The sequence below is a fragment of the Aquarana catesbeiana genome, linkage group LG08 (assembly GCF_042186555.1).
Source record: "Aquarana catesbeiana isolate 2022-GZ linkage group LG08, ASM4218655v1, whole genome shotgun sequence".
Classification (NCBI taxonomy): domain Eukaryota; kingdom Metazoa; phylum Chordata; class Amphibia; order Anura; family Ranidae; genus Aquarana; species Aquarana catesbeiana.
In genome coordinates, this window is record NC_133331.1 from 256,021,732 (window position 1) to 256,040,693 (window position 18,962).

At 42.2% G+C, this 18,962-nt stretch overlaps 1 protein-coding gene across 1 annotated transcript in view; it reads right to left on the minus strand.

The window, feature by feature from the left end:
* Positions 1-1,670: 1,670 nt before the first annotated feature.
* Positions 1,671-18,962, minus strand: part of LOC141105355 (membrane-spanning 4-domains subfamily A member 4D-like) — a 33,208-nt gene continuing 15,916 nt past the window's right edge. Inside the window, exons 5-6 of the mRNA XM_073595218.1 lie at positions 17,413-17,535; positions 1,671-2,987 (exon numbers count right to left, since the gene is read on the minus strand). Coding sequence (XP_073451319.1) covers positions 2,838-2,987; positions 17,413-17,535 — 273 coding nt within the window. The 3' untranslated portion in view covers positions 1,671-2,837. The remainder of the gene's footprint in view (positions 2,988-17,412; positions 17,536-18,962) is intronic.

An 18,962-nucleotide genomic window follows, 5' to 3' on the forward strand; every position in this document is an offset into this window, starting at 1 on the left:
AAGATATAATAAAATGTTTACAAAATTGTGAGGGGTATACTCACTTTTGTGAGATACTGTGTATGCCTTAGTATACAGTGGGGACGGAAAGTATTCAGACCAACTTAAATTTTTCACTCTTTGTTATATTGCAGCCATTTGCTAAAATCATTTAAATTAATTTTTTTCCTCATTAATGTACACACAGCACCCCAAATTGACAGAAAAACACAGCGTTGTTGACATTTTTGCAGATTTATTAAAAAAGAAAAACTGAAATATCACATGGTCCTAAGTATTCGGACCCTTTGCTGTGACACTCATATATTTAACTCAGGTGCTGTCCATTTCTTCTGATCATCTTCGCGATGGTTCTACACCTTCATTTGAGTACAGCTGTGTTTGATTATACTGATTGGACTTGATTAGGAAAGCCACACACCTGTCTATATAAGACCTTACAGCTCACAGTGCATGTCAGAGCAAATGAAAATCATGAGGTCAAAGGAACTGCCTGAGGAGCTCAAAGACAGAAATGCGGCAAGGTACAGATCTGGCCAAGGTTACAAAAAAATTTCTGTTGCACGTAAGGTTCCTAAGAGCACAGTGGCCTCCATAATCCTTAAATGGAAGATGTTTGGGACGACCAGAACCCTTCCTAGAGCTGGCTGTCCGGCCAGACTGAGCTATCGGGGGAGAAGAGCCTTGGTGAGAGAGGTAAAGAAGAACCCAAAGATCACTGTGGCTGAGCTCCAGAGATCCAGTCGGGAGATGGGAGAAAGTTGTAGAAAGTCAACCATCACTGCAGCCCTCCACCAGTCAGGGCTTTATGGCAGAGTGGCCCAACGGAAGTCTCTCCTCAGTGCAAGACACATGAAAGCCTGCATCGAGTTTGCTAAAAAAAACACCTGAAGGACTCCAAGATGGTGAGAAATAAGATTCTCTGGTCTGATGAGACCAAGATAGAATTTTTTGGCCTTGATTCTAAGCGGTACGTGTGGAGAAAAACAGGCACTGCTCATCACCTGTCCAATACAGTCTCAACAGTAAAGCATGGTGGTGGCAGCATCATGCTGTGGGGGTGTTTTTCAGCTGCAGGGACAGGACGACTGGTTGCAATCGAGGGAAAGATGAATGCGGCCAAGAACAGGAATATCCTGGATGAAAACCTTCTCCAGAGTGCTCAGGACCTCAGACTGGGCCGAAGGTTTACCTTACAACAAGACAATGACCCTAAGCACACAGCTAAAATAATGAAGGAGTGGCTTCACAACAACTCCGTGACTGTTCTTGAATGGCCCAGCCAGAGCCCTGACTTAAACCCAATTGAGCATAGATGGAGAGACCTAAAAATGGTTGTCCATCAATGTTTACCATCCAACCTGACAGAACTGGAGAGGATCTGCAAGGAGGAATGGCGGAGGATCCCCAAATCCAGGTGTGAAAAACTTGTTGCATCTTTCCCAAAAAGATCCATGGCTGTATTAAATCAAAAGGGTGCTTCTACTAAATACTGAGCAAAGGGTCTGAATACTTAGGACCATGTTATATTTCAGTTTTTCTTTTTTAATAAATCTGCAAAAATGTCAACAATTCTGTGTTTTTCTGTCAATATGGGGTGCTGTGTGTACATTAATGAGGAAAAAATGAACTTAAATGATTTTAGCAAATGGCTGTAATATAACAAAGAGTGAAAAATTTAAGGGGGTCTGAATACTTTCCGTCTCCACTGTAGGTAGTGCAGTATATTAATGCTTAAGTACTAAATAAAAGCATTTTGAAACAAAAGTTATTCGGTATAGTATGCTCCATAAGGCCCATTAGCCGACTATCAGCAAAACTTTTAAAAGTACCACAGAAGCCCCATGACTATATTATAGAAGCACTGGTCTCTGAAAGTCTATATTTCCATAAGCTTAGGCAAGCCCCCAAGTGACAATGCTTAGGCCTTGCTTTTGTCACTATCAGCCAAGAAATGGGTGCTGTCACCTCGTTAAAAGTCATTCTCCTGTCACATCCCAACACTATGTGCCTGATTAAAGCTGGACATACATTGGTAGAATTGTGTTCAAAACTTTTTATGTCAAGAATGTTTGTTCGATTTTCTAATTGTTAATGGGGTCAAATCGACGCTTTATGAGATAAGAAAATTCTAAGGAACAGGATGGAAAATTTTTCTCGAATGAATAAGTTTCTAACAGTGAATGTGGTTTTCATTTGAAAAATTCCAATATTCTATTACGCTATCTATTCTTAATTCAAAAAAGTACTTTTTATTGCTCACAGCCTCTTCCAAGTCTCCAATTTCCTTTTTTTTCTTTTTTTTTTTTGGTTGTGATCTGACTTCCTATTAGGGGGTGGCTTATGTTGGTTCTTCACGGTGCCACTGTAAGAACGTAGCCAGCCTCTCTTTCTCACTCCAGAGTTGGACTAGGGACTATGGACTGTGGCATGTGTAGTATGCATACAACAGTGCATATGACCACAAGTAACATGTACTGCTTGTTTTAAACAAACGGAAGTGAGTGGGAAAAGCTCACAGAGGATGTAACAAGGAGGCTAAAAAACATAGTAAGAAACTATTTTATGAAAAATAGATTGCAGGGACATTATGTAATGAATGTGTATAGATTGATTTTGAAAAATAAGTATATGGTTTAGTGTCATTTTAAATAGTAGTGACTCTGGAGGTGTCCTGTATGGTAAACATTACAAAAATTAAAGATTGTCTAACTCCCCCCACCCAAAACTAACTGGGTCCAAAATTAGTTATTTTTCACATTACACTTATTACAGGTATATCATAGGTTCAGTTTGTATCCACTGTTTCCTCTAGACTATATTTTTCACCAGCTTTCTTAGGCTTCTGGTCTGGCTTTGTCTTCCTGGATCATCATATAAGGTGGTGGAGGAGGTGGTGCTGATGGTGGTTGAGGAAATTCTGGTGCCATAGCTGCATATACTGAAGGGGGCATTGAAATCACCACATCGTTCTGAATTACAAATACCTGCAATGAAGATTAGACAGCTCAGCAAAAAACCTAACACTTCAAAACAAAAGATTTTAACATTTTGAAAACTAACCTGAGTCTTATGTTCTAAATGAAGTATATATATTTAGAATGGTTCTTCAAAAACATTTAGTACAGTTACCCTTTAAATGGCCCCCATCCCAAGCAAACATCCAAGGTCTTGCATTTATTGCTCTCACTTTTCTGATATTTAAGTTGTTTTGCCTGCAGGGAGACACGCAGCTGTCTTTGCAGAAGTCTGACACCTAATGGAATTCTCTATAGAAATTAGTGAAGATTCTTACACACATGAAAAAGAAGAGACCTCTGTGGCTGCTGAAGATCGCTCAGTTATTCTTTAAATTCAGCCCACTACTTGAAAAATATGGGAGCTCCTTCCATAAATTCCCTCATTTCAAAATGCTTGTTACTGACTCTTTGGCTTCCATTCTTTCTGAATCACCAGCTTGAAACCAGTATGTAGATTAGTTAAATCAGTGAAATATCAGTCTATCTGCTTAATTGTTCCAGTTCAGTATCTCCAAGTGTTGAAGCCAATGGGTTAGCATGACAGCCAATAAATATTGTGTATTTATTACGATTTTCTTGACCATACACACTATCAGCACATAAGGACACATTTGTCATATGAGGTTATCTTTTTATTGTTACATTTGTAAAGCCTATTTTGGTGCACTATAAGACGCTCACGAGCACAGAGCCAATATGCGCCTATCTCATTGGGATTAGCGCAGCACCACACTTTACTCCATGACAGCCAGGCAACTAGGATTTTCAGAGGAACAGGTTTAGCAATGGTGGCCCCCAATTTTTATTCTCTGAAAGGTTTACCCTAAGTGTGTTTGGTGCAAGGAGAATAAGACATATTACCTCTCAATGAGCTGCCCCCTTTGATCTTTTTTTCTGTAACATTCCCTACTATAGAAAAATATCCTCGTTATTTATATGGAGACTGTATTGAAGTCATGCCTCACCTTTTAAAGCCTAACTGTAGATCAAATTGTATATTGTTTAGCTTTGCATCCAGTGGGGAAGGCTTAGATGTTTCTGGTCAACCACTGTGGGATCAATTGCCCAGATTTTTCTAATCATTAGTGTTTTTCCAAAACTGCTCCTTCTTTTACCTACCACACTCACCTCCATAGTATTACATTAAACATTCAGGTGACTAGAGTATACATGTTTATACATGAAATCTTCAGAAAGTTCAGGGGATGGATAATTTCTGAACACCAGTTGAGCACTTTGGTCAAAATGCTTAATCTCACACATATGCTTTTGTTCAGTCTCAAATTATTAGATAAGCTATCAGGCCTCATGAAGATAGAATGTGAGGAGAATAAATAAGAAGAGAGAACTATGGAAGAAGTCACATTACCAACAGAAAAGCATGTGAAGAGCAACCTCCTATAAAGAACTAACAATCATAAAATAATAGGTCTACACTCAACTTAATTGTAATATAATAGTATGTTACGCCAACGTGTGCTTTGGTGCAGTATTTGCACATTCCCATAACAGTGGTCCATAATGCCAAGCTTAGCTGCAACCTGGCAGTGGTTCTCATGACCTTGACCTCCCTATATTATACTAATACACATATAGAAACGATAGATGAGGGAATGCAACAACTGGAACTTTTTTTTTTATTCTATAACAAGGTAAGGAAAGGTTAGAACCTCTGTCAAGTTTTTTGTTTGTTGTGAAGATGACAGGAGATTTTCCCTCAGTTGCTGTCCAGATTGTTTGACGTCAATAGACAAAGATGTCTTTTTTTTTAACCTATGTAACTAAAAGTGAAGTTTTGGCTGGAGATAAACTTTGAGGCTGGGTTCACACATGCTGCGGCTCACAGCAGGGGGTCCGGTGCGTCCCTGTTCACCGATTCAGGCTTGAATCAGGTCCAAATGTTTGCCTGAATTCGCACCTGAATCGGAGCCAAAGACACACAGAACCCTTTCCAAACACGGACTGCGGCCCTCCTGAACATGTGTGAACTAGCTCCATTGCGAGCCGGGCACAATCTCCTGTCATGTGAATGGCAGGACGCAGGACAATTTGCAAAATAGAAAGACTGTCCAAAAGAAGGACGATTGCCAACTATGTACTAGTGTACACCTTCATACAAATCAATCCAAACGCATGATAAATGCAACTCAAGCATCGGTTTACCCTAGGCCTTAGTTACCAACATATCAAATAATGTGTTAAGACCTTAGTGAGGCCTGCTCTATCTGTGATTGGTAGATTTCTCTAGTTTAAGGTATATTTCCCTAGAAAGCATGTAAGCATGTGTGGTGTGGCACAGTTCAGTAAAGACCCAAGTATTGATAGGTCATGCTTATGATATCTCAAGATAATTAGAAGATGAAATGTCAATATATAGATGTTGTTGGGGGTTCTGTACCCCAGGAGAGTGTACCACTGTTTGACCGTGCTTCCCTGGGGTCTTCAAGAAAGTCTTCCCTGTGGCATTGAGGTGAAGCGAGAGAGTTCCCTGTCCTTTTGTGAAGTAAGTGGCCTACTGAGGATGTGCTCCTTGTTGACACCCTTGCCAATAATGAGAGACTGTCGCCTGAATCATTATGTTGAATGCTGTTAAGAAGATGTGTTTCAATGGAAAAAAGGTGGACAAGAGTTATGAGTGGATGCCAATTACTCCTTACTCATCACAAAAGAATCAGTAGGTAATTAGGACAGTTGCAAGTTGACCCTGCCAACAAAGAGCTTGAGACTGCAGTGTCTGTCAGGATCAGAGAAAGCGCAAAAAGGACTAGGAAACTGGGGATGGATGGAATCAGATCTCATGGACTTTGTTTTGAGAATCAGTAGTTCTTTCCCAGGGGGCATAGAGGAATTTGTGCATGATTGGTAGAAGTCTACATTGGGAAGGCATGAAGAGGTGGTAGACACATGACCTAGTAAATTCCTGTCTGAGAGAAAAAGGGCATGCAGAGTTGGGCACACTATCAAGCGTGTGGCGCTAGAATTTAAGAAACCTATCCGAGAGGAAATGTCAGTGAGGGGTAATGGGAAAAAAAGAATCTCAGAGTTGTGTCACCACTCTTTTAAATTAATGCTGTCCCTCTTCTACAAAGTGTCCCCGGAACCCAGTCACACAGATTTTATATATTATTGTTTACACATTTCTGCACCTTTAGGTATTTTAGATCTTTTTTCATTGGTTATTTTGCTCTCATAATGTGCATATACCCCCGAGTTGCTGGTGAAAGTCTACTTCTATGTAACAGTAAGTATTAATTTACACTGACAGTGACCAGCACATTGTCCAAACATTTTTCCCAGGCTCGTATAACACTTGAGAAAGAAATCTAAGGGGCCTTAAAAGCTTTCAACTTTAATAACTTAGTTAATAAGTTATTATCTATAGTTATCTCAAATAAAAATAATTCAGAATGTTTCCCCTCTATTCAAGATTTTTAATACTCATCTTTTCTGCTACCCACAGTGCCATTTGCTGTTGTATTGCAGAGAAGCTACCACTGGAAGAATCTTAAGAATTCAACACTTCTGGGAGTTCCAGATTCCTTGTTCCCCATTGGGTGTGTAGTTCCTACTGCCAGACCCTATATCACTACTGTGTCTTGTAGTAATAAGGAGGCTGGTACGACGAATCACAGACGGGGAACAGAGGAAAAAATAGAAGAGGCGCGTAAAAAAGATTTCCAAAAGGAACACATTTTGGTCTATTATTATTTTCGCAAAAGAGTGTCTTTAATTGAATGTGGTCCTTTGATCCTACTCTAATTCCTGTAGAGCTTTAATTGTGCATTGACAAAAAATGTTCCTTACACTGTTCATTTTTTATTTGCCCTACATATATCTTTTGCATGGACATATAAGTACATAAACAACCCCCTGCTATCCACCAGGTGATGACTTTGAATCCCATAATGTTTTTTTTTTTTTTTTATTGCTTTGATCACCACTGTGATGAAAATGATGTAGAGTATGCTTTTCTGAAGTCTGAAATACTAAAGCTGGCCATACATGGATACAAAATTGTTTGATTTAGCAACAAGCTAATGGCATGACGGATCCTTCTTTTGGCATAAAACTTTGCATTTCTAGAATCGAAATGCGCCCACCAACTTTTCTAAAGTCAAACGATTATTGAGCGCTTTTTCAACCAATTATCTATCCACATATGACCAGCTTTACGCTTTATTTTACTAAAAGAATTGCCATTTTTTATACAATGCATTGTGCATAGATTCATTTTATTATCCAATTATGTGCAGAGGAAAGAAGTAAGCAGAGATTTTCTTTTAACATGATTGGATAATTGTATTTATTGTGTGAACATTCCAAACTTTTTTAAATAAATCAGTATTGCTAAGTGAGTAAATGTAGATGTCTGCCCAATAAGAAAGCTTTGCTAAGAGAGAGAAAATTCTGGTAATTGAAAAACAGCTCAAGAAGAAAATTATGCGCAGAGATAAAGTCAATGGACAGAAGCATTGGCGGTATGAGTGATAAACTACAAAAACATGCAAAATTGAACTGGAAATTTAGGAAATATTAATCACCATCCTTTAAAATAAAGTTCCCAAAAACAGAAAATTTCCTAAAGGAAGTCACGAGAGTGACGAAACCAGTAGGAGGAGCTTGATTGGCTGACGAGAGAGATACCAGAAAGTGCAGGAGAGCTGACAGGGGGAACGCCATGAAAGCTGGGGCTGCAGAGCCAGACCATAGGTGACTCTATCACCCCTCAGCACTATAGCACTTTAAAAGGCACTTTTATGTATTTGAAATGTGAGTATATATGTTGAGTTTTATGCGCAATTAAACATTTTTTTAAACGGTATCACGCTATTGACCGCCTCTGTCATTTCCCGCATGTGATGTATAAGGAGATTTTCTGAAACATACCAGGAGAAAATAGAGACCTCTGAGCTGGGTTATTATCGGAAGGAGCAGGTGTCCTGTGTTCCATATTAGTGTTCCACAAACCCGCATAGGATAAAGGAAGCAAAGGAGGACCTCTGCAGGCTACTGCTATCTATTACAGGCTTATTATTTAAGCCCTTAAGGTGAGGGAACACCCGGTGGGGGTTGTGTGTGCACCACGCACAAAGATACCATTAACACATGATTGATGTTACTATGGACTTTTGCTGTTTGGTTTAAATACTTCATCAAGGATTTATTGATATTCACGGACACAAGCACTTTGTTATTTTTTATATGGACTATTGTCGTTTAGTTTTATATTATCCTCATTGAGCACTGAGTGCAATATCATGGAGCACGAGCACTTTTGATTTATATATTCCTTTTAATGCATGGTGATATGTTGTAGATATCTTTGCTATATATAGTATATTTTATTTATTATTTACATTATTAGCGCTGCACAGTTTATATATATATTGAATTATCACAGTGTGGGGAAGTGTGGGTAGTGCGGGCAGCTGATTATTTTTTGTGTTTATTCTGGATATTTAGGTTTAGGGTGGCAGCTCACAAGGTTTCACCTATTGAGCAAACTGTTGGCGCTGTATAAATCCTGTATAATAATAATAATATTAATCTCTTCCTATTTTGTATGTATGGATTCTGCACAGTAGTACCTCGATCTGTATGTTGAGTGTCAGTGGTGGCTGGTGGCATATTTCTGGGGGGAGGGGTGGCAAACCACAGTGCACCCACAGTCCCCCGGTCAGGTCACCCACAATCACCCCCCCGTCGACTTACCCCATCTATGGTGCAGGCAATGGGCAGCGGCTTCCCCTTGCTTCTCCTGTTCGGCATCACAGCGTCTCCTCCCTCCTCCTCCTAGGCCAATTGGAACGATTCTTCTTTCAGCCAAACGGGAAACGGGTCTCACGACCTGCTTTCTAATTGGTCGAGAGGAGGGTCAGTGAGACAATAGCGAATATTTATTCGTTATTCTCACACAACTGGGTGGGCTCAGGGCACAGTGCTCTGCACCCCGAGCCCACCCTTTTTTGAAGCCTATTAGAGCCTGATCCCTGATTGGAATCCATGTGTCCAGCGCCCCGCATGTAGATTAGGGGGCCAGACACATGGGGGGGGGGGGGGGGCGGCGCCCGTGCATCCTGTATGGATGGGTCACCACTGTTGAGTGTAATTCTTAGTATCTGTTCTTATACTGTATATGGACCCATATAGCCCAGTACAGCTTCTCTTGTTCTGTATGCTGGCTTGAATTCTCAATATATATTCAATATATGCCCTTATTCTAAATGCATGGACAAAACACAGTAGCAGATATCTTATTTTGTTTTGGTCATTCTCAATTTCTGTCCTTATTTTCTATGTATGGGGATGCTGAACATCACCACTTATTCTGTGGCTGAGTGGAATTCTCAGTACTCTCCCACTTTCTTGGCAGGTTCAAATACAAAATACAGACCTATGCACATCTTCAAAAAATCCCTATCTTCAAAAATCGATATATTGTATATATAACCTTAGAAAGCTGTGTTTAACATACAAATACAAATTCCTTTATTAAATCTAAAAGCAGCTAAACTTTGTCATGCATCTTATTCACAACCTACAGCTTGGCTATGTGTATTATATGACATCTTGCAGGAAGCTGTGGTCTGAACAATCTACAAATTCCCCAAGTCACGAAGATGCATAAAAATAAAAAATAATTTAAAAAGGGTGCGGTCCTAGGACTAAGGCTGGCCATACATGGATCAGTTTCTTTTTGATCAGCCAGCAGACACACAGGCGAGATGAATGGAGGAATTCTCCCAGCTGTCCCACTGTATTCTGACAGCAGGGACTCCTTCGCTGTCAGAATACATTGATCAGCACTACAGCTAATCGGCTGCAACACTGGTCAAAGAAAATTTTTTCAACAAGCCAGTTTGAGAGAAGTTAATTATTAGTGTTGTTCATTGGGGCAGTGTGCAGGGGGTTTGTTGAACCACTAGAGAACCTAACAGCTGCTTTGTGTGTGAGCAGTGGTCTCACTGTCCAGAGTGCTGCAACACAATACAATACTCCCTCCTCGGGGTCATATTTAAAACCAAATAACCAACAGCATCTTTGCAGCCTAGAAGGTGATCATATAATTGTATAGCTGCAGTGTATTCAGTACATCTGGGGATATTTGCCGCCTGCAACAGGTAAATTGATTAACTGAGAAGTGGTGTTTCAATTTTTGTTACTTAGTATTCTTGTGTCCTATGAATGAGCAGATTGTATTTCATAATAGTACTTGTAGCAAACTTGCCCTAAACAGGGCTGCCAGTAAATGTAGTTGTGCTAGGTGGTAACTAGCCTGGCTAATTTGTAGTCTTGATCAAATAGTTTTCTTCTAAGCTTGAGTTTAACTGTGATTTCCGTCTTCTGTCAATAGGTGGCACTGTTGCCTTTGGCATTAGAATGATAGATTACAGTGAATTCAGGTTATAAGTGAATATGCTTTTCTCAGCCAATCAGCAGGAGTTTCTTTGGCCACTGAAGCTGCTGGGATAGTCTATTTATTTGAAGAGAGTCAGGTGATAGGGGTATTTTCAGCCTGGGTGAGTGTGTGTAGCAGCAGCCGAGGTGTAGGCCTGAAGCCTGAGGCCTAGCCACGTGTAAATAGGCTTGGCCTGAGGGGAGCCTGATCATTGCTGGAGGCAAAGGAGAAGCCGTTGCCAGAGGGACAACCAGTCTTCTTGCTGGAGGCAAGTGTAGAAGGAATGGAGCTCTGAAGGAGTACCAGAGCAGCGGTTTCACTGGCCTGGGACGGTGAAGTAAGTGGGAAAGCTTCAGTATGCAAGCTGCATTCAGCTTAAAGGCCCTTTTTCTGTATTGCTGTCTGCCTAGTTCTATTTTTGGATTGCAGAGTCTGCCAAGTTGCTATTGCTTTTGCCTAAGGGTGTCCTGTGCCCTACCCCTCTCTCCCCTGTGCCTGTTAGGAGAAATAAAACTCTCTTTGTTCATTTTAAAAGTGACTGGCACCGATCTTTCCATCTTGCACTACACTCACTATGCCTAGTAACCTGCACCTTGAGAAGGAATGTCAGCTCTCCCTGACTCTGGAGGTTATCACAAGGCCTCTGGGGGTCGGGGAGACTGCTACATACAGAAAGCAGCTGAACAAATGTAATTTTGAGAGGGGCGCGGCTGCTGACAGGAGTAGTGACCATGACATTACTACTCCTGTCAGCCCAGCGAGGAGGAGAGAGCCCAGGGGCAGTGCGGCTGTGTTCTCTCTCCCCCTGCCAGTGCAACGCTACTGTTGTCTGTACTGTTCTCCCATTGAGGGGCTGTCCAGAACTTCATCTCCAAGGTGCCCCTGGGATCCGCACTTCTTGCAGCCATGAGGGAGCTGATGAAAGGGTATAGTGTGAGCGGTGGAGGGCGCCGCCTCAGTGTGTGCTGTGCAACCCTCCTGGTAAAGTTTGTGGAAGTATGTGAAAAGAGCCCTTTCCTGGGCAGGCACAGCTCCTTTTCTTCCAGGACCAGAAGTAGAGTTTATCCCAACTGATCCTTCCTTCTCCACATCAACAGATGAGAGCCAGACTAGGAAGGTAGGCTTGTCACTGATTGTAGGGCACTGTGTCTGTGTGCGTTGAATGTCAGATAGTCCTAGCAATCACTGTGCTCTCACTACACAGAACCACAGATCCAATCTTTGAGCTGCAGCCGACAGTGACAAGAGTAGCTGCAGCTGAAGGATCTCTTCTGTGTTACTACTACTGCACTGCCTAAGAGAGAGCTCTAGAACTCTCCACACCTCCCCAAACATCACTTGTTTGCTCCAGCTCCCGGAGGACATAACTTCCCCTTTCACATTTGCTCCTTCTCTCAGCTCCTGCTGAGCTGCTAAAACCATGCTGATTAAGGTAGGGGGCACATTGATACAAAGGAGGTGGGGGCACGTTGATGCAAGGGGGGATACACTGGGGTAAGGGAGGAGGGGGGCACACTGATTTAAAGGGGGGGAATTTATGAAGGGGAGATACTCTGATGTAAAGGGGGTACTGATGTAAGGGGGAAGCTCTCATGCAAGTAAGGCACAATTGTAAGGGAGACACTTATGTAAGGGGGACTCTGATGTAGGGGGCACACTGATGTAGGAAATGACTCTGGTGTAAAGGGGGAATTGATGTAAGGGGAGCTCTAAAGTAAGGGTGGGTGCTCTGTTGTAAGGGGGCACACTGATGTAAGGAAGAACTCTGATGTAAAGGGGGCTCCGAATTAGGGGGGGGGGCTCTGATGTAAGGGGGTTCACTGATGTAAGGAAGGAATATAATGTAAAGGAGGGAATTGATGTAAGTGGGGGCTCTGAAGTAAGGGGGCACACTGATATAAAGGGGCACACTGATGTAGGGAAGGACTGTGGTGTAAAGGGGAAATTGATGTAAGGGGAGTTTTGAAGTAAGGGGGGGACTCTGATGAAAGGGACCGCATACTGTTGTAGGGAAGGACTGTGGTGTAAAGGGGAAATTGATGTAAGGGGAGTTTTGAAGTAAGGGGGGGACTCTGATGAAAGGGACCGCATACTGTTGTAGGGAAGGACTGTGGTGTAAAGGGGGAATTGATGTAAGGGGAGCTCTGAAGTAAGGGGGGACTCTGATGTAAGGGAGCGCACTGATGTAAGGTAGGACTATGATGTAAAGGGGGAATCGATATAAGTGGGAGGCTCCGAAATAAGGGGGCACACTGATGTAAGGGGGCGCACTGATGTAAGGGGGCGCACTGATGTAAGGGGGGCTTTGAAGTAAGCGGGACACTGATTTAAAGGGGAGTACCAATGTAAGGTGGGGCATTGATATAAGGGGGAGGGCCAATGATGTAAGGGGGGCTCTGATGTAAAAGGGGGTTCTGATGTTAGGGGGAATTCTAAAGTAATGGGGGACATTGATGTAAGGGGCACTAATGTAAGGGGGACACGGATGTTAGGGGGGGATTCTAAAGTAATGAGGGACTCTGAATAAAGAGGGACACTAATGCATAATATTGTAAAAATGTAATTGTAAAAAATCATCACATGTTGGCGTTACCATGGCCTTCTGGAAGGTATTCATGGTATTTAGGAAGCTATGGACAAAAGCCTGCCAGCCCCTCTCAGCCATGATCTGTCTGCATTTCATAGAGAAGCTCAAAGAACTAGTGATGAAGTCACTGGGTCTAAAATAAGGTATGTGTAGGAAGGTGCAGCGTGATGCAGTGGCCAGAAAACGCACAGTCCAAGTGCAGTAACAAGAATATATTGTAGTAGAAGTCTAGTAATACACAGCAGACCCGGCAGGACGGCAACCCACCCGGGAACACTCCCAAGTTGTAGCAGTGATGAGACAGTAGATTGAAGACTCCGAGGTGCCCTCAGCATCTTTCTCAAGGAGAGCAAGGTGGCCTGACCGGTCTGTACCCAATTGGGAAAGCTTCCATGAAGGATGGCTTGTCCCTGCACTTTCCCTACTCCTCCGGAACCTTTCCTTGATGCTAAGCACTGTCCCTGACAAACGGGGGACCTGTTCATACTCTAGCCACATGCAAAATGTGCATCAAACCCAGGAGCCAGGGTCCTCAATAGACTCTGCCTGACCCAAGATGACCATCAAAGTCACATGGGGTTCCAGCATCCAATCGGATAGCTGCCTCCCTGTGACCGAGGAAACAATATCTAGGTTCCCTTCGATTTCCTCCTCCATCTGCATTGCTGCTGCGGAAAAGCACCACCTGCAGTGGAGAAAATGAACAGCACCTGTCTACATATTGTATGAATAGAAAACAGAAATCTTTTGCTGAATAAGTTCATTATCAGGTTGATGGGGGAAAGGAGGAGCCAGAGAAGGCAAAATATAAACAGATTAAACATCAACTTTAAGGTAGCAGACACGACGAATCTCCTGTATTGTACCATAGCACATAGCTGTTATTGGTAAAAAAAGCATTTTTAAGTATATGTTAAGGTAGTCACAGTCTGCATTGGATATTCAGATTTTCTATTGGCTCCCCAACTACAATAAATATTGAACATCCTAATTAAAAAATGCTCATACCCTTGGAAACCTAATATTTTATTGTTCTCTGTCTTGTTGCATTAGTGATAACTATAGTGCTGATTGCAAAGTTAGCAAATTGCCATTGCTTGGTAAATTATGTCTTTGGTCTGTAACTAACATCTCTGTAGAGAGATTATTATTACATACCTTATATCTTAATCCAATATTGAGATCCTACATATTTGCTATATTTGAACGACCCTTTGTTTGTGTTCTATCATTTATGGAATTTTAATGTTGTGAACTATTAAGTGGTCGCAAAGGCACAGATAGCATGGGTTAGTGAAAGACAGAAGTTGTCAAACAAATCTGATTTCTTTTTATGAAGAGGTAAGTAAAACCTTGGACAGAGGTCCAACGCAAAAGCGTTCGATACAGTTCCCCACACATGGCTAATGTGTAAGGTAAAGTCTACAGGCTTGAAAAGATCAGTTTGTAAGTGGATAGCAAACTGGCTAAAATATAGATTTAGGAGAGTAGTGGTTAATAATTCTTACTATGAAGGGTCTAAGGTTATCAGTGGTGTACCCCAAGGTTCAGTGTTGGTACCCTTACTTTTTAATATCTTTATAAATGATATAGGGTCTGGGATTAAAAGTACCATTTCAGTCTTTGCAGATGACACCAAACTATGCAGTGGAATAACATCCTTACAGGATGTCTCCAACTTGCAAGCCAACCTCAACGCACTGTTTAATTGGGTGACTATGTGGCAGATGGGGTTTAATGTAGATAAATGAAGAGTTATGCACTTGGGGGCTAAGAATATGCATGCACCATACATACTAGGGGGAGTACACCTGGGGGAATCAATGGTGGAGAAGTATCTGGGGGTTTTGGTAGATCTTAAGCTCAATAATAGCATTCAATGCCAAGCTGTGGTTTCCAAAGCGAGTAAAATCTTTTCTTGTATTAAGAGAGGTATGGACTTCAGAGAGAGAGAGAGAGAGAGAGAGCGAGAGAGAGATAATTTTGCCCCTGTACAAATCATTAGTAAGACCTCATCTGGAATATGCAGTTCAGTTTTGGACACCAATTCGCAAAAAGGATATCAGGGGGACTGGAGAAAGTGCAGAGAAGGGCAACCAAACTGATAAGAGGAATGGGGGGAACTTAGCTATGAGGATAGATTAGAGGAACTGAATTTATTCTCTCTTGAGAAGAGGAAATTAAGGGGGGGGATAAGATCAACATGTACAAATTTATAAGGGGTCCATATAGTGAACTCGGTGTTGACTTATTCACTTTACGGTCAACACAGAGGACAAGGAGGCACTCTTTACGCCTAGAGGAAAAGAGATTTCATCTCCAAATACGGAGAGGTTTCTGTGACGGGAGTCACTTTGTGCGGGGGGGCTTGTTAAACCCAGCATACCTTGGAGAGCACTGGAAGCTCCTTGTCCAGCTTCCCTGGCCCCTCCTATGTATAAGTTACCCTGTGTCTATTAGGGGCAAAGGGTGACCGAGAATTCCAGTTGGGTCTGCCTAACCCAACTCACCGTACAACCACACCGGACTCAGCATTTCCTTTTGACACTGTTGTCCTGGATTCTGTGTGTGTGGTTTTTGCTGAAGAAGTGAAGGGGCTCTTTTCACTTGGGACATTAATGTTTGTGAGCAATATCCTTCATCTTTAGGACTGCTAGACTCTTGTATGAGTATTTCACAGACCATTGCTAGATAGTTTGAGGTGGGGTGGGGGTTGTTATGCGTTTGTTAAATGCCTGTATCCCATTGTTCTATTGTTTGTGTCTGCCTTAGGAGCAACCTATTATGGAATGTATGTCTATGTGATTAGCTGTGAGAGGGGGGTTTCTCCAGCAGCCCCTCCCAAAGACAGTCTACTGATGAGAAGTTTGAATCCACCTGTGTCATGCTACTGGTGGAGATGGGAGGGGGGAAATCCTCCAACAGCCTCCCTGATGATAAGATGGTCTATTGTTAAAATGTTGAATACCTGTGTGTCCCTTTTTGCTGATTGGACGGTTTACCCCGCCCTGAATCAAAGGGAGGGGTGATTGTCCCCTGAGTATGTATATCTGTACATGTGTTTGAATAAACAGTCTCTGTTGTTTTACACTACACTGATGCTTCGACAAAGTGACTGGGTGGGCTAAGGGACCTTGGACCGTGCTAGTACTGGACAAAGGAAGCATTTACGGAGGACAAACTCATCTTGAGTACGGGGTCTGTGACAGTTTCCTCACAGTAAGAGATGTGAAAATGTGGAATAGACTCCCTCCAGAGGTAGTTCTGGTCAGCTCGGTAGAGAAAGGCCTGGATTCTTTCCTAAATGTACATAATATAGTTTTTCGCCTTCCTCTGGATCACTTGTGGGTATAGGATTGGGTATATTGTATGATATTATTTTTTATTTACAGTAAAACCTTCATAATTCGTTCTAGAAACATGCTTGTAATCCAAAGCACTTGTATATCAAAGCATTTTTTTCACAGGGTATAAAAGAGAAGAGAGGCACCTCTAAGTGTAGCAATAAGTTGCTAAATGTTGTACCTTCATTAAATGTAACCATATTGCTACACTTAGAGGCTCCGCTCTTCCTTTTTATACTCAGTTGTGACATGACGCTACTCTTATATCAAGACATTGCTTGTATATCAAGGCAAAATTTATTAAAACATTTTGCTTGTCTTGCAAAACGCTCTCAAACCAAGTTACTCTCAAACCAAGGTTTTACTGTATTTATTTTTATGGTTGAACTAGATGGACTTGTGTCTATTTTCAGCCTGACTAACTATGTAACTATGTAATTTGTACTAGCCTGACAATAATTCAATGTTCGTACCTCAAAGGGATGAAGTAGATTAGAATGCATTCTGATCATGGAGTATTGTGCAGGGGAACATTAATCTACAGATGGTGGGATCAAAAACCATCATAAAATGGAAATACTAACAACTTTGGAAATGTTCTCGTGGAGAGATAGGTAATGTGGTTTAAAGAGGATTTCTATATCAGCATTTCCAAGTGCCAGAGAGAGGGAGAGGAGATCAAACGGGAAAGAGAAACAGCCTCACCTTCTTTATATTGTTATATACTAAAAACCCTAAAACATTGTAATCTAGGTTCCCAGGCATGTCCCAGTTCTTTTAGAACCCTAGAAACACTCTCTATGGATAAACAGATACCTCTTGATCTTCATTCTCACCAGTAAAGATGTCTCCAGATGCCCCTTGATCTTCATTCTCTATGGCCAGGAAAGATCATAGACCATGGTACGGTACAGCTAATAAAAACACTTCTGCACTTTACCTTTACAGCTTTCATTTGTAGGGATAAGTTCGCATTACCTTCAGCCTTCTCATCCAGATATTTAATGTCAGATAACATCTTATTTAAGCCCAACCAAGGCCCATATTCCATGTTTCTCTCACCTGAGGGACTATGGATGATGCATGACTCAGAGAACGGCATCCAAATACAGAGACGGCTATAGATGTACAAAACAGCAGCAGGTTTGTCAGCAGAAGGATGGAATGAATAAAATATCCACCAACCTGTACAATACACAAACACAAGAACTTTGCTAAATCATGTGTGGTAGCCATAAGATATCATTTGACTACCAATATAGGAAATAGAGCAATGGCCACAGTTTTTAGAGTTTTAGGATGACTGCCCACCAAAATATTGTTCAAAATGTTTTCTAAGCATTTGGAAATTGTTCTTAGAACATAGGTGTTTTTCAAGGCTACTGCTTTGCTAGCATAATCTAGAGTGGGAGGGGGGGTAGCTGTTTTGTGGCTAGAACACTAAAGTTGTTATAAATAAGGCAGGGTAAAATAGCAACCTCTATGATTTAGTATTAGATAGGTGCTAGCAGGGGCGGACTGACCAGTTGGGCACTTTGGCCATGGTCCGAGGGCCCAGGGTAAGTAGGGGGCTCCATGAGAGGCTACACATGTGTCACAGAGCAGGGGACTGCTGGTGAGAGGAGCGGAGGAGGTGGCGGCGGTACCCAGGGACGCCGATGTAGGAAGCCCGACCAGCTGGCAGCTTCAAGTTTATTAATGCACTTTTATAACTGATTTTTTTTCCAGCCGGAACTTTCGGCGCTGGCCCCTTGCGTTGCTGCTCACTACAGACACTTATAAAACACAGAAGACATCTCTATCCTTAAGCCCGCAGCATCACAAGAAGCCCATGCCGGCAGCCTGACCTCCTGTAAGTTACAGTCCATTCTTTTCTATGGGGCAGAGGAGCTCTGTGTCCTAGACAGGGAGGAGAGGTCTGTACTGGAAAAGGAGGAGAGAGGCACTCTGTCCTGGCCAGGGTGGAGAGAAAAGATCTGTACTGAGGGAGAGGGGGCAGAAATTTTAGGGGAGAGCTCTGTACTGGAAGGGGGTTGTTCTGTGAGATATGCACTCTGTACATAGCAGAAACCTTAACCCTGCACTCTGAATGTAATGCAATTCTGAACGCTCTCCTCTGTATGTAGCGCAATCCTGAACTCTGCACTCTGTACGTAGTACAATCCTGAACTCTGCACTCTGTACGTAGTGCAATCCTGAATTCTGCACTCTGTACATAGTGCAACCCTGAACTCTGCACTCTGTATGTAGCACAGTCCTGAACCCTAGACTCTGTATGTAGCATAATCCTGAACTCTGCACTCTGTACGTAGCGCAATCCTGAACTCTGCACTCTGTACGTAGCCTAATCCTGAACCCTGCACTCTGAATGTAACGCACTCTTGAACGCTGTCCTCTGTATGTGGCGTAATCCTAAATCCTGCACTCTGTATGTAGCCTAGTCCTGGACTCTGCACTCTATGTGTAGTGAAATCCTGAACCCTGCACTCTGTACACTCTCTACGTAGGCTAATCCTGAACCCTGCACTCTGTATGTAGCGTAATCCTGAGCCCTGCACTCTGAATGTAATGCACTTCTGAGTGTTCTCCTCTGTACGTAGCATAATCGTGAA